This window comes from Pan troglodytes, chromosome 10 (genome assembly GCF_028858775.2).
Source record: "Pan troglodytes isolate AG18354 chromosome 10, NHGRI_mPanTro3-v2.0_pri, whole genome shotgun sequence".
Lineage (NCBI taxonomy): Eukaryota > Metazoa > Chordata > Mammalia > Primates > Hominidae > Pan > Pan troglodytes.
Window position 1 is genome coordinate 103,355,778 of NC_072408.2, and position 14,964 is coordinate 103,370,741.

Consider the following 14,964-nt stretch of genomic DNA (forward strand, 5'->3'; position numbering starts at 1 on the left):
GTGTATCAAATCTCAGAACTTGGAAAGGATTTGGGAAACCATCTGGTTCAGTCCTTTTATATTACAGTTGGGAAAATAAAGCCTGCAATATTTAAATGACTGGCTCAAGGTCACAAAGGCAGCCGCTGGCAGAACCAGAACCAGCATCTCTTAAGTCCAGTGCTTGGCCTCTACTCCAATCACTGCTACTCTCTTTCCTCATTTCTTCTTAACACATTTAGGAGTAATCCTTTTTCTTTCTTTTAAATGAATTACTATATTTAAATACAAATAAGTTTTTGGACATGGTACCTTTCCATTGCTACTTAGTGACAATATTGACTACAGAGCCCACAGGTACATTTTATACATCCCTTTTGAGCTATATCCCTTACTAACCAACAGTATATTAATTGGCAAGTATATTAATTAAATTATAGGCAATTCCTTGGATAAGCTTTTAAGCTGCCTGCATCTGTTATTAAGTAGTGATGCTATAGTCTTTGTAAAAGGACAGGGAACAATTTTTTTTTTCTCCCCGGCATTTTTTTCTCTGAGCAACCAAATTTAAATATCCAAAGTTGCAAGACTGTTGTTACTTAGAATATGATTAGGACTTAACAGTTATCCTGGTAGCAAAACTAAATACATTTTCAAAGAAAAATGTTTAAAATTCCAGATAAAATTACATTAAAAACTAATTTGTATCTGATTTCCCTTAAGATAATTGTTGAATGAAAAGTTCTGGTGATTTTTTTTTTTTAAGAAAAAATTGTAATTGTTTAGTGAGTAGTTGTTTCAGAGGCTAGTCAACACATCCTTTTTATAACGTCATCCTATGTTACCTTGGCATATTTTGCAGAATGTCCTGTTTTCTGTGTATGAAATAATTTTATTATGTTTCTACTAAATAAATTAATTTCAATATGCATTGAACATATTTTCTAAAACATTTCTGGGTTTGTATGTAAGTTGTTAACTTACAGTAAATCATTTTGACTCTCAAAAGATTCTTTTAAAGGACTACTAATTCAGACTCCTAATGATTGATTAGTTAGTGATTTATTCAATAAATATTTTTTAAGTACCTGCTATGTGAACAAAATAGATGAGGATTACATTCTAGTGGAGAATTATATCATAAATAAATAAATAATTATAGCTTGTGATAAATATTAAGAAATAAATAATGATAATGGTGAGGATGAAATGAGTTACATGTAAAGCCCTTAGAATATTGCTAGCAGGTAGGAAGTAGGTCCTCAGTAAATATTAGCTATCATTGTTTATTTATTTTTTATTAATTCAACAACCATGTATTGAGTATCTACTGTGGTTTCAAGTATAGTGGAATATAGAAATACTAAATTGCAGCCCTGGCTTTTTGAAGGGCCTTGGGATAATGGGCAGAATTTGGCTAGACAGGGAGAATAGAGAAAAACATTCCAAGTGAAGGATCAGAGCATGGTCATAGCTTAGAAGCCAGAGTAGGCAAAATTTGCTGAGGGTCAGTGATAAACAGAGCTTGACTAGGAATAGGCACTTGATGTTGGGAAATTAACATAATACATCTCCTAGAGTAGATGTCATGGAGACTGTAGTATTTAAAGATGGAACCAGACTGTACGGTTGTGCCATTCAGATTTTCATTCATCCTGACATTTTAAATAAGATAATATATCCTATGCAGTATATGTGTCATAATTTGTCTAATATTTTATCATTATTACTTTAGTTCTTTCAAATCTTTTTTTGCTATTATAAGTATTGACATCATCCACCTCTTCAGACATGCTTATTTTTTTTCTTTCTTTTATTTTCTGTGGATAAAATTCCAGGTGTAGGATTATGGAATTGAAGGACATAAACACTTTATTTCTCTTGATATACATTGCCAAATTGACTTCCAAAATGAGTATTCCTATTTTCAGGGTGACAACTTGCAAGTACGAATTCTATCACAAGCTGTTATTATTTTGATATTATTATTTGTTTAAATTTTTTTTTGTTAATTCAGTTTTCATAAGATGGCTTGCCATTTTAACTTTATTTCTTTGAGCCAACTTTTCTTTCATTGTGTGAATTATTTTTCACAGTCTTTGACCATTTATTTACTAGGGATTTTAATTTTTAAAATATACTTGAATGAGCTCATTATTTTTATAGATATTATTATTTTGCTTTTCATACTTGACAATCCATTGTTTTCCTTATTGCTTCAGCTTTAATTCTTTTTTATAGATCTTTTAAATATTTATATTTCAAAATCTTTTAGTTAATATTTCATTTACAGCTCTGATAAATATTCCATTCTTTTTGCTAGTTTTTCTATGATGTTTTTATAAATAATTTCATTCTTTTATTCATTTGGGTTTTACCATTTCATTTTGAATACTTCTAATTATTATAAAGTTAATTATGCTGTTTCAATATGTATTTTTAAAAGCTCTGTTTTAACCTAAATAAAAATCTTAGGAAAAACTCTTACCTCTGTAAGAAAAGAGAAGGTAGGGCATGAAGTTCAAGGTTTGTTGAAGTTTTTTTGAGATGGAGTCTCACTCTGTCACCTAGGCTGTAGTGCAATGGCATGATCTTGGCTCACTGCAACCTCTGCCTCCTGGGTTCAAGCGATTATTCTGCCTCAGCCTCCCAAGTAACTGGGACTACAGGCGTGCGCCACCATGCCTGGCTAATTTGTGTATTTTTAGTAGAGGTGAGGTTTCACCATATTGGCCAGGCTGGTCTCGAACTCCTGACCTTGTGATCCACCCGGCCTCCCAAAGTGCTGGGATTACAGGCGTGAGCCACCGCACCCAGCCCCTTGTTGAAATTTTTAACATGTCAGTTCATCTATGGATTGAAAAGGTACACAAGCTTATGAGTAGGGAAGCTAGTGCTTGCGGGAAAGTCGTTCAAGGCAACTTTATCCCTGCTTTTGTTTTTCTGTCTTTCTGACTTTGCCCTAAGAAGAGAAATGAAAGCAAGGGAATTATGAGGAAATCTTCCAGCTGGATAAGGATTCTAGAAAAGCCTACTAAAACTACGGTTCTTATTTACTGGCAAACTAAATGCAGAGAACAGGTCATTTGATGGAGAGAAGAATGAAGTGTGGCAGGAAGCATGTGCAGGAAGTGCAGTCATTTTGGGCCAGTACAAAGCAGAATGACTGGGAACCCACAGCAGGTTCTAAACAGTCACTAGCCTGTTAGCATAAAGCTGATCAATTCTTTCTTAGAGTTAATTACCACAAACCTTGTTATTTATACTACTAAATACTGTTTCAAATTTTGGCTTGAAGACCTTCTGCATGAGAATATCCTGTGGTGCTTATTAAAAGTGTCCTAAACACTTATTAAAAGTGTCCAGACACACAAAATCTCTGGAAATTTGGTCTTGAATCTACAAAGCACCCCTGAGTGATTCTTAGGTAACCAAAGTTTGAATATCAGTTCCGAAGGCTATAATGAAGATACTATAAAGCATATGGAGATATATGCTTGCTTAATAAGCAAACCATAATAAACAACCTTTTAATGCTGCCTTGGAAACACAAGCATATGAAGAAACAACAAAGTCTTTGATGTAATGGCAGCATGATATCTCTAATGAAATCTGGAGTGACATCTCAAAAAATGAAAAACCATAAAAGCAGGTGTCTAATTGTTAGACCAACTGCTCTCTGTTTTAGCATTGTAAGCATGCCTTACTTTTCTTTGCCTTATAACAGGCTTTTTTTTTTTTTTTTTTTTTGCCTGAGACAGGGTCTCACTCTGTCACCCAGGCTGGAGTGCAGTGGCATGACCTTAGCTTGCTGCAGCCTCTACCTCCCTGGGCTCAGGTGATCCTCCCACCTCAGCCTCCCAAGTAGCTGGGACTACAAGCACATTCCAACATGCCTGGCCAATTCTGAAATTTTTTTGTTGAAATGGGGGTCTCACTGTGTTGCCCAGGTGGTCTTGAACTCCTTGGGTCAAGCAATCCTCCTGCCTTGGCCTCCCAAAGTGTTGGGATTATAGGCATGAGCCACTGCGCCCACAATATAATAGCTTTAACAAATGGACTGAACTTTTTTTTTTCTCAATTTCAGTTATCATGGCCACGAACTGTCACAGAGCGGCTACTGGATGAGATGTTTGATAGCACTGCATCCCAGTTTCTGGCTGTCTTGGAAGCTCTTTCTGATTCAAATAGGCGAATACTGCAAACTGGACCCATTGTTACAGATGAAGTGGAGATTCATGATGTTGTCTCAGAATTGTTTATGGCAGGAAAAGAACTTTTGATAAGTAAATAAGATGTTAAGATATTGTTTTATGATAGAATGATACACATGAGTAACAAAAATTTTAGCATGGTAATCCATACATAGGAAACTGATAACATTTATATTGTTTTTTTTTTTGGTTTGGTTGGTTGTTTGTTTTTGAGATAACGTCTCTCTTTGTCACCCAGACTGGAGTGCAGTGGCGTGATCATGGCTCACATTGCAGCATCAACTTCCTGGGCTCAAGTGATCCTCCCTTCTTAGCCTCCCAAGTAGCTGGGACTACAGGTGCATGCCACCACACCTGGCTAATTTTTGTATTTTTTGTAGAGACGGGGTCTCACCGTGTTTCCCAGTCTGGTCTCGACCTCCTGGGACAAGCAGTCCACACATCTCAGCCTCCTAAAGTGCTGGAATTACAGGTGTGAGCCACTGTGCCAAGCTGATATAATTTATATTGATCTTGAATTCAGCAACCTTGCTAAGGTCAATTGATATTTCAAATAATGTATTAGTAGATTTTTGGGGGGACTTGTTTTGTATATACAGTCATCTATGAATGACTTATTTCTGTCCAATCGTTAATCTTTTAATTTCTCTTTTCTTGCATTTCTTGATGGTTGCTCTGGCTGGGATCTCCAATAACACATGGGAAGAAGTGGTGATAGCAGACTCCTTTGTCTCATTTTTTTTCCTCAGTTGGAAAGCTTTCAACATTTTGCCATTATTTGAGATATCTACAGAATAATTTTTATAGATACCCTTTTGCAGATCACAGATGTTTCTTGTATTCCTGGTTTGCTAAGTGTTTTTTTTGTTGTTGTTGTTTTTAATCTTGAATAGTTTAATTTTAGCAAAAGCTTTCTCTGAATTTATTGAGATTTACTGAGTCGATCAAATGGCTTTCTCATTTATTTCTATTAATGTGGTTAATTTTATGGATTGCTTATTTCTGCTTCTCTGTTGATGGGAGAGACTTTTCTTTCTTGTAATGTTATTTTTAGGTTTCGCTCACAAGGTCATATTAGCCTCATAAAATGAGTTGAGAAGTATGCCCTCTTTCTCCATTATCTGTAAATGTTTGTGTCATATTGGTGTTATTTCTTCCTACATGTTTAGTTGAATTTTCTGGTGCAGCCATCTGTACCTGGAATTTTTTGTATGGGAATATTTTAAATGATGAATTCAATTTCCTCCATAGATATAAAATTTTTCAGATTTTCTTTTCAGTATTGGTCAGTTTGCTTTCTCTCTTATTTCATCAATTTCACCAGGGGTCCACCAATTTCATTAGTCTTTGCAAAGAAACAATATTTGACCTTGTTGATCTTCCCTATTGTATGTCCATTTTCCATATTATTGATTTTTGCTCTTCATTACTTCCTTTATTATACTTTCTTGGGTTTGCTTTACTGATTTAAAAAACTTATTGACTTGGAAGCTTAGATCATTGATTTTTAGGATTTGTTATTATTTACATTAAATGCATATTAAGACATTTGTTCTAAATTCAGCTTTAGCTATGTATCTGAAGTTTTGATATATCATATCTTTATTACTATTGGAGTAAGAATATTTTCTAATACACAGTGTGATTTATTCTTTGATATATGGGTTCTGAACCAAAATATGGGAGATTTTCTAATTATCTTTTGGTTACTGATTTCTATGTTAATTATACTATGGTCAGAGAGCACATTATGTATTATTTGGAACTGTGAACATTTGTTAAGATAGGCTTTATGGCCTAGCAAATGACCAGCTTTGGTAAATAGTCTGTGTGTACTTGAAAGACTATGTATTTTTTGTTGTTGTTGGATGCATTGCTTTATATATATGTTGATTAAGTTAAGCTAGTAAATCATGTGGTTAGATCTTCTCTATCCCTACTGATAGTTTTTGTCTTTTTATTTTATGAATTACTCAGAGAAATATGTTTAAACATCTGCTATGCATTTCTGTTGGTGTGGAATTGCAAGAGCATGGGATATTCCTATGTTGCTTCATTGGATACTGTTTTACAAAGTGGTTTTTTTTAGTTTGCACACCCATCAACATTTTATCAGGGTTCCATTACTCCAAATTTTCTCTGACACTTAGTATTATCTGTCTTTCTCATTTTGTCCATTTTGGTGTGAATTCAGTGGTGTTGCAGTATAAACTTAAATTTCTCTGATGACTAATAAAGTTAAACACTTTTTCATATACTTTTTTCACTATTGGATATCCTATTTTGTGAGGTGCCTATTTTAACCTTTTGTCCTTTTTTCTGTCGATTCATAGGAATTCTTTATATATTCTGGATATAATTCCTTTATTGAATACATGTATTGCAAATATCATTTCTTACTTGATGGCTTGCCTTTTCATTCTCTTAATGATATCCATTGGGGAACAGAAATTCTTAATTTTAATATAGTCCAATTTATCAATATATCCTATATAGTTGATCCTTTGTGTGTTGTGGTTAAGAAGTTTCAGCTACCCCAATGTCGTAAATATATTCTCATATGTTTTCTTCCATAAGTTTTATTGTTTCTTCCTTAAGTTTATGAGGTCTATAATTAGAAATTAGATCTTTTTTGTTTATACGAAGTAGAAATCAAGATTTATATACTTCTATATGTATATTCAGTTGACACAGCACCATTTATTGAAGATAACTTCCTTTAGTTGGCTGCAGTATCCCTTAGTCATAAATTAGGTGGCCGTATGTGTGTTGTCTGTTTTTTCACTCAGCATAATTCTCTTGAGATGTATCCAGGTTGTGTGTATTAATAGTTCACTTGGCGGGGTACCATGGCTCATGCCTGTAACCCCAGCCCTTTGGGAGGCCAAGACGAGCTGATCCCTTGAGCCCAGGAGTTCAAGACCAGCCTGGCTAACATGGCGAAACTCTGTCTCTACTAAAAATACAAGAATTAGCCAGGCGTCATGGCATGTGCCTGTAGTCCCAGCTACTTGGGAGGCTGAGGCAAAAGAATCATTTGAATCCAGGAGTCAGAGGTTGCAGTGAATGGAGATCACACCACCACCACTGCACTCCAGCCTGGGGACAGAACAAGACTCTGTCTCAAAAAAAATTTTTTTTCACTTGTTACTGCTGAGTATTATTTTATGGTATGGATACACCACAGTTTGTTTAACCACTTACCCTTTGAAGGACATTTGAATTATTTCCAGTTTTTGGCTACTAGAAATAAAGCTGCTATGAACAGTTGAGTACAAGTTTTTGTGTGAAGGTAAGTTTTCATTTCTCTGGAACAAAATGCTCAACAGTGCAATTGCTGGATTGGATATATGATAAGTTCATATTTAGTTTTGTGAGAAACTGTCATACTATTCTCCAGGGTGACTCTACTATATTTCCACCAGCAATGTGTGAATGATCCAGTTTCTGGACATCCTTGACAGAATTTGGTGTATCATTACTTTTTTATTTTAGTCATTCTGATAGGTGTGTAGTAATATTCCACTGTGACTTTAATTTGCATTTCCCTAATGGCTAAAGATGTTAAACAGTTTTTCATGTGTTTATTTCCCATCTGTATACGCTCTTTTTCTCTAGTGTCTTTTGTTCACTTTCTAATTGGATTGTTAATTATTTCTCTTGAGTTTTGAGAGCTCTTTTTATGTTCTGAATACAAGTCCTGGTCATTGCTTTTTAAGACAGAAAATACCTTTATTAAGATTTTTTTCTCCTCATCATTACTTCCCATTTTTCATTGCTTCTTTCTAAATTCATTTCTTTTTGCTGAAATACAAACTCTAAGAATTTTGAAGTAGTTTGGCTGGATATAATAGTTTACTTACAAGTTTCTTTAAGATTTTGATGCTCTTTTTTATAATCTTGTATATATAGTGTTTCTGTTGAGAAGTGTAATGTCAGTTTAAATCTTGTTGTTTTATAGATGTATCTTTTACAATTTTCTCTTTCTTATGACATTCTTACATTTTATTCTACTGGATCTAGGGGTGGGTTTAGTAATGCAGCAGATACTTTGAGGTCATATCTTTCTTTCATTTTTTCATGTTACTTTTAAATTTCTTTCCTTATATTCATTATTTTAAAAAAAATCCTTCAAGGCATTGAAGATGCCATTAGACAGATGTTAACAGGATAGATGTTCATCCTCCATGTCTTATTTATTTTATTCTTTTCATGTCTTTATTCTGTTGCATTCTGGGAAGCTTCCTCTATCTGATTTTTCAGGTCACGAATTTGATCTTTGATTCTCTCTGTTCTACTCTTCTGTTTACCTATTTAATTATTTGTTTCAACAATGATATACTTTTTTGTTATTTTTGTTGTTTGTTTGTTTGTTTGAGACAGAGTCTTGCTCTGTTGCCTGGGCTGGAGTGCAGTGGCACGATCTCAGCTCACTGCAGCCTCTGCCTCCCGGGTTCAAACGATTCTCCTGCCTCAGCCTCCCGAATAGTTGGGACTACAGGTGTGCACCACCACGCCGGGCCAATTTTTTGTATTTTTAGTAGAGATGGGGTTCCACCATGTTGGCCAGGCTGGTCTCAAACTCCTGACCCCAGGTGATCTGCCTGCCTTGGCCTCCCAAGGTGCTGGGATTACAGGCATAAGCCATCGCACCCGGCCATCAATGATGATGTACTTTATACCTTGAATCCACTTGGTTCTTTTTTCACAGCAGTTGTTCTTGCCTCATGTTTCTAATATCCTCTTTTATTTTTCTGAGAGAACACTTTCACTTAAATTCTTGTTTGTGCTTTTCCATTTTCTTGCTTCTTGTGGTAAAGGATGCTTCATTTGTGGTTTTTCTTTCAAGATGTTTTTGCTTTTAATTTTCTTTTCCCATGAGCTTTCCTTCTTGGAACAATTAGCTGACTTGGCCTTAGTGTCCACCTGAGAGGAGGGAGAAAAGCCTAGAGTTAGCTCCTATGCCTTTAGGTGAGTTTAGTGTGTGGGTGTGGGCACATGTGGGTGCACATGTGTATGCGAATGCCCATCTGAATGCAGGGAACTTCTGGTGCCATAGTTTGGGCTCTTCTCTTCCTAAGAAAAATACAAGTTTTAGATAAGAATTTCCTTGACTTTCTTCACCCAAACCCCCAAATTTACCCTCATGCATATTGATCCTTTCCCACTATCTCTCATTTAAATGGAGGAGAGGGGATGTTTCTCTTTGTGTCTTTAAGCCTAATCCCTCCAAGTGTCCAAGTGGTCCCATTATACCATGCCCTTTTTTTTTGAGACAGGATCTCACTCTGTCACCCAGGCTGGAGTGCAATGGTGCGATCATTCTTCACTGTAACCTGGACCTCCTGGGCTCTAGTGATCCTCCTACCTCAGCCTCCTGAGTAGCTGTGAATACAGGCATGTGCCACCATACCTGGCTAATTTTTGTATTTTTGGTAGAGTTGGGGTTACTCCATGTTGCCCAGGCTGGTCTCGAGCTCCTGGGCTCAAGGGATCCACCTGCCTTGGCCTCCCAAAGTGCTGGGATTACAAACATAAGCCACTGTGACTGGGCCTCCGTGTTTCCTTTCAGCTTCCTCCCTATAGGTCTTCTTGGTACAGCCAGATTTATTGACGGTATTGTCTGTTTTCATTGTTCCTAAGTATTTTCTTTCTACTTATACAGTGGGCAGACTCTAGCACTCTACTAAGAATGTCATGGACAACTTTATTGCTCAATCCAGGGGTCACTTTCAGTTACTTTCAGTTACTTTTCTTTTCTTTCTTTCTTTTTTTTTTTTGAGAGTCAGGGTCTTGCTATATTTCTCAGGCTGGGCTCAAACTTCTGAGCTCAAGTTATCATCCTGCTTCAGCCTTCTGAGTAACAGAGACTATAGGTGCACGCCAATAAGCCTGGCTAGTCCTTTTCTTCTTTACTTTCTGTATCTATGTGTTACTGTTGAGTACTCCTTTCTTTCTAAACACTCACCTTTGCAGCCTTTATTCCCTCTGCTCTTCTCTTAAATGTTGGTGTTTCTTATTATTCTGTGCAAGGCAACATGATCCATGGCTGAATCTACTATTTACTGCGGATGTATAATGATGACTCTAAAAGCTCTATCCCCGTTTTAGATCTCTTTCCCAAGTTTCCAACCTGTATCTAGGAACTCTTGCTCATTCTGTGTTTGAGATTCCATTCTCTTTCCCCTGAGTATCCTTCCCTAACTGCCCTCCTTCCCCACATCTGTGTTGGATGCCCTTCCTATTTGTCCCTAAAGCACCACCCTGTATTTGCCCACTAAGATTTCTTGTTTCCCCCACTAGAACGTAAATCTTATGAAAGCAGGGATTGTGTTTTCCTGGTGCCTGAAAGCGTCTATAGTGAATATTTAATAAATATTTATTTGCATGAGTGATATTCAAAACTCTCTTCTTCCTTTCCTAGTGTCAAATATTGGTGCAGATGGAATGCTTGATTTTCCAAAAACATCTCTTCTGGAACTTATGATAGGAAGAAAAGATGTTATTTCTGTGGATGCTGCTGTGAAATTTATAAAATTAGCTTTTACCTATGAGGAGTGGAGTTTATTTGAATCTTCTGCTGTACATCTTATTTATTTTCTCCAGGTAATATATGCAAAATTATCCTCCTGGTTTTTTTTTTTTGTTAAAATGACATCCAATTACTAATTAACGTGTGGGATATACTTCCCCAAGAGGCAGGATGATCCAGAGTCAAAGAAAGCAGAGAAGGATTTAACTCTTCTGATTGCAATGGAACCACTAATCAACGTGAAGAGAAACAAAGGTTTGATCTTTCCTTTGGAAAACTATAAAGAAGGACAGTCAGCTCAAATTTATTTAAAAAAAATTGCTGTTCATGGTAAGTATTTATTTGTTTGTTCAAAAAATTTAGTTTGACGAAATATGCTCTTTTATAGATATGGTGAGAGAAAGAATGTTGAAGGCGGAGGGAGCAAGAGGTACAAAGGCCCTGAGACAAGAGTGTGTTTGGTGATTGCAGGAATGGCATGGGGGTATGTGTGACCGAGTGTGGTAGGTGACAAAGTTAGAGAAGTAGCTAGGCGCTAGATGATGTAGTTCCTGGGCTTTGTAAGGATGCTAGATTATATTCTGAGTGACAGTTTTGAGTAGGGGAATGAGGTTCTATTTACCTTCCGGCTTAGTTGGATAAGAGGGAGGCCCGCAAGGCAGTGAATCAGAGGACAAAGTCATCAGTTCATGTTAGGAAGGGAAGGTTTGGTAATCTCCTGTCTCTTTCCAGCTTGCAGTGTTTGCCATTCTAGGACTTTTCAAATCCTAAAAGTTATTGTGTGTATAATTGAAAACCTGCCGTGTCTGCTTTTTACACCAAAGAGAACTATTTAATTCCAGGTTTTTAATGTTTTGCCATGTTCTTAAGACATTGCATGGCTTATCAGTTGCAGTAAGTAATTTGTACCAAGTAATGATATATGTCTTCTAGTGATTTCTGAATCAATATTTTTATTATTTTTCTTTCAACTACCATATTTTATGTGCACTTTAATATTATAAGCCTCTTCAGTTTCTTTTTGGACATAGCATACAAATGTTGGAATGTTGGATTTATGATAATGGTCTATTTTAATTGGATTAGAGCCACTAAGATTAGTTTTCTTTTCTCTCTCTCTCTCTGTGTGTGTGTGTATGTGTGTGTGTGTGTTTATTTATTTATTTATTTTGAGTCACAGTCTCACTCTGTTGCCCAGGCTGAAGTGCAGTGGCATGATCTTGGCTCAATGTAACTTCTGCTTCCTGGGTTCTCCTGCCTCAGCCTCCCGAGTAGCTAGGATTACAGTGACTTGCCACCATGCCCAGCTAATTTTTATGTTTTTAGTAGAGACAGGGTTTCACCATGTTAGCCAGGCTGGTCTCAAACTCCTGACCTCAAGTGATCCGTCTGCCTCAGCCTCCCAAAGTGCTGGGATGACAGGCATAAGCCATTGCCCCCAGCCAAGATTAGTTTTCATATAGAAGTATTTAATTTGTCTTATTGACATGATATTTGCCCGCCTATCATTTGTGTCATTTTTTTTAGCATATTTGTGTTTCTGTGCCTTTTCTATTTGAAATTTTGTAAGTGATTTTTTTGTTTCATTTTCCTCTACTTTATGAACTTAGATACTTGTTTGAAGACTTGTGGATATTCAGAGGATATTTTCCATTTGGCAGCAACCTTGTATGTCTGTGTCTGCACTGCTCCCCAGGTGAAATAGCTATTTTAAATAATTTTTATTAGTGTGGAAGGAGGTTTTTGTGCCTAACTTAAGGCCGAATTTAAAATATCACAGGAATTATGCCTTGCTAAAATTTTATTTTGTTTAATCATTAGAATATAGGATTAAGTTAGATTCTGACTTGTAGTTTTAAGTTTCTTTTTATTATTGTTGTCATTTTGAGTGTCTTCCTTTTTGGGAAATTCTCAGGCTATGTTTCTAATAATGAAGGAAATGAGGCAGTGGTTTTTAGGAAGAGTTAATATGTTTAATGAAATACTGCTTTCAGTCCATGAGTACAAAGCCTTGTTATTATTGGAAGTCACTTTGCACACAATGGCCAGTATTTTAAAATGACCTATAAGAGGGTACCAGTGTTCAGGTAAAACTATTATAATATAGCAATGGTTATTAAACAAATTTCAGGGATCCTCAGAAACCTAACTTTGTTTTGTTTTTTAAATTAATTTATTTGTTTTTAATTTTTATTTTAAGTTCTGGAGTACATGTGCAGGACATGCAGGTTTGTTACATAAGTAAACATGTGCCGTGGTGGTTTGCTGCACCTCCTACTTATAAGTGAGAATGTGGTGTTTGGTTTTCTGTTCCTGTGTTAGTTTGCTGAGGATAATGGAGAAGCCCAGCTTTAAGTAGTAGCTTCCTAATCTGTTTTTGTTACTTTTGTATATAACACTGGGATTCTGATGAAATTTCATTTGAAAATTTGGTTATATTGTCATTTTTAAAAAGTATGTAAACCACAGTTATAGAGCACTGTATTAACTTTTGCCCAGGTAAGTGAAGCACACTTGAGAAGTTCTGCTTTATAATATTTTTCATTTCTTCTGGGTTTGTCAGAATAAGTTATAACCTGTGACAGGTATTTAATTTTTGAAAGAAAGGTGTTTGGCAGTAAATAAATTATTACAGTGGGAGAGCTAACCAAAAAATAGCGATCAAGGCTTAAAAAGGTAGGGAACTTTCCTTTATCTGTTTTTCTTTGTCTTTTTCGTTTTCTTTTTTTTTTTTTTTTTTTTTGAGACAGAGTCTCACTCTGTCACCCATGCTGGAGTGCAGTGGTGCGATCTCAGCTCACTCCAACCTCTGCCTCCCAGTTTCAAGTGATTGTCTTGCCTCAGCCTTCCGAGTAGCAGGGATTACAGGCGTGTGCCACCATGTTCGGCTAGTTTTTGTATTTTTAGTAGAGACGGGTTTCCCCATGTTGGACAGGCTGGTCTTGAAATCCTGACCTCAGATGATCCGCCCACCTCAGCCTCCCAACGTGCTGGGATTACAGGTGTGTGAGCCACTGTGCCTGACCCTCATTTATCTGTTTTGCTAAAATGATATATGTCTTAGTTCAATTCAATTCAATTCAATTCAATTCAATTCAATTCAATTCAATAAACATTTATTGATATCTGTTGTATTCCCAAACATTGCAGGAAGGTGCTACATATGCAAATTAGGTCTTAGAGCAGCCTCAGAGAGCTCCAGGTTTGGTATATTTTAATCATAAACTCATTATTTTTCTAGTTTAGCTATAATGAATAATAATTTTCTTTTGCAAAGGCAAGTAACTTGGATGAGAGAAAACATACTCATTATGGCTCATCAGTTGACACCCAGTGTGAGGTTCTGTTCAGCTTTTGCCTTTCCTTCTTGTCTCTACACTTTCCCAACTCCCCATTGCTTCTCTAGTTACTAGTTCATCTCCCCCTGCTCCAATTCCTTATTATTATTATTTTTGAGACAGAGTCTTGCTCTGTCGCCAAGCTGGAGTACAGTGGTGCAATTTTGGCTCACCACAACCTCTGCCTCCCGGGTTCAAGCGATTCTTGTGGCTTAGCCTCCCAAGTAGCTGGGACTACAGGCACACGACACCATGCCCAGCTACTTTTTATATTTTTAGTAGAGATAGGGTTTCGCCATGTTTGCCAGGCTGGTCTTGAACTCCTGACCTCAGGTGATCCACCCGCCTTAGCCTCCCAAAGTGCTGGGATTATAGGTCTGAGCCACTGCGCCTGTCCAATTCCTTATTATTTTAATGCAAGAATTTTAAAAAGAGAAAAGTATATGTAAATTTCACAGTCAGGTGGGAGTAATTGGTTTGCAAACTTGCCTAAAAATGTTTGGGAATTTTCTTTTTAGAGAGGCAGAAGAGCATAGAGCATTCATTAAGAGTGATGGATCTAGGTGGGTCACGGTGGCTCACACTGTAATCCCAGCACTTTGGGATGGCACGGCAGGTGGATCACTTGAGGCCAGGGGTTCGAGACCAGCCTGGCCAACATGGTGAAACTCCATATCTACTAAAAATACAAAAATGAGCTGGGTGTGGTGGTGTGCACCTGTATTCCTAGCTACTTGGGAAGCTGAGGCACGAGAATCGCTTGAACGTGCTGGGATGTGGAGGTGAGATTGCGAGCCGAGATCTTGCCACTGCACTCCAGCCTGAGTGACAGAGTGAGGCCCTGTTTCAAAAAAAAAGGAGTGAGGACTCTGGAGCTAGACTACTTAGGTTTGAATCCCTC

At 36.8% G+C, this 14,964-nt stretch overlaps 1 protein-coding gene across 2 annotated transcripts in view; it reads left to right on the forward strand.

The window, feature by feature from the left end:
- Positions 1-14,964, forward strand: part of CFAP54 (cilia and flagella associated protein 54) — a 389,038-nt gene that overhangs the window by 33,526 nt on the left and 340,548 nt on the right. For both annotated transcript variants that reach the window (XM_024348012.3, XM_024348013.3), the window contains 4 exons: positions 4,067-4,265; positions 10,618-10,799; positions 10,890-11,055; positions 12,336-12,421. In XM_024348012.3, coding sequence (XP_024203780.3) covers positions 4,067-4,265; positions 10,618-10,799; positions 10,890-11,055; positions 12,336-12,421 — 633 coding nt within the window. The remainder of the gene's footprint in view (positions 1-4,066; positions 4,266-10,617; positions 10,800-10,889; positions 11,056-12,335; positions 12,422-14,964) is intronic.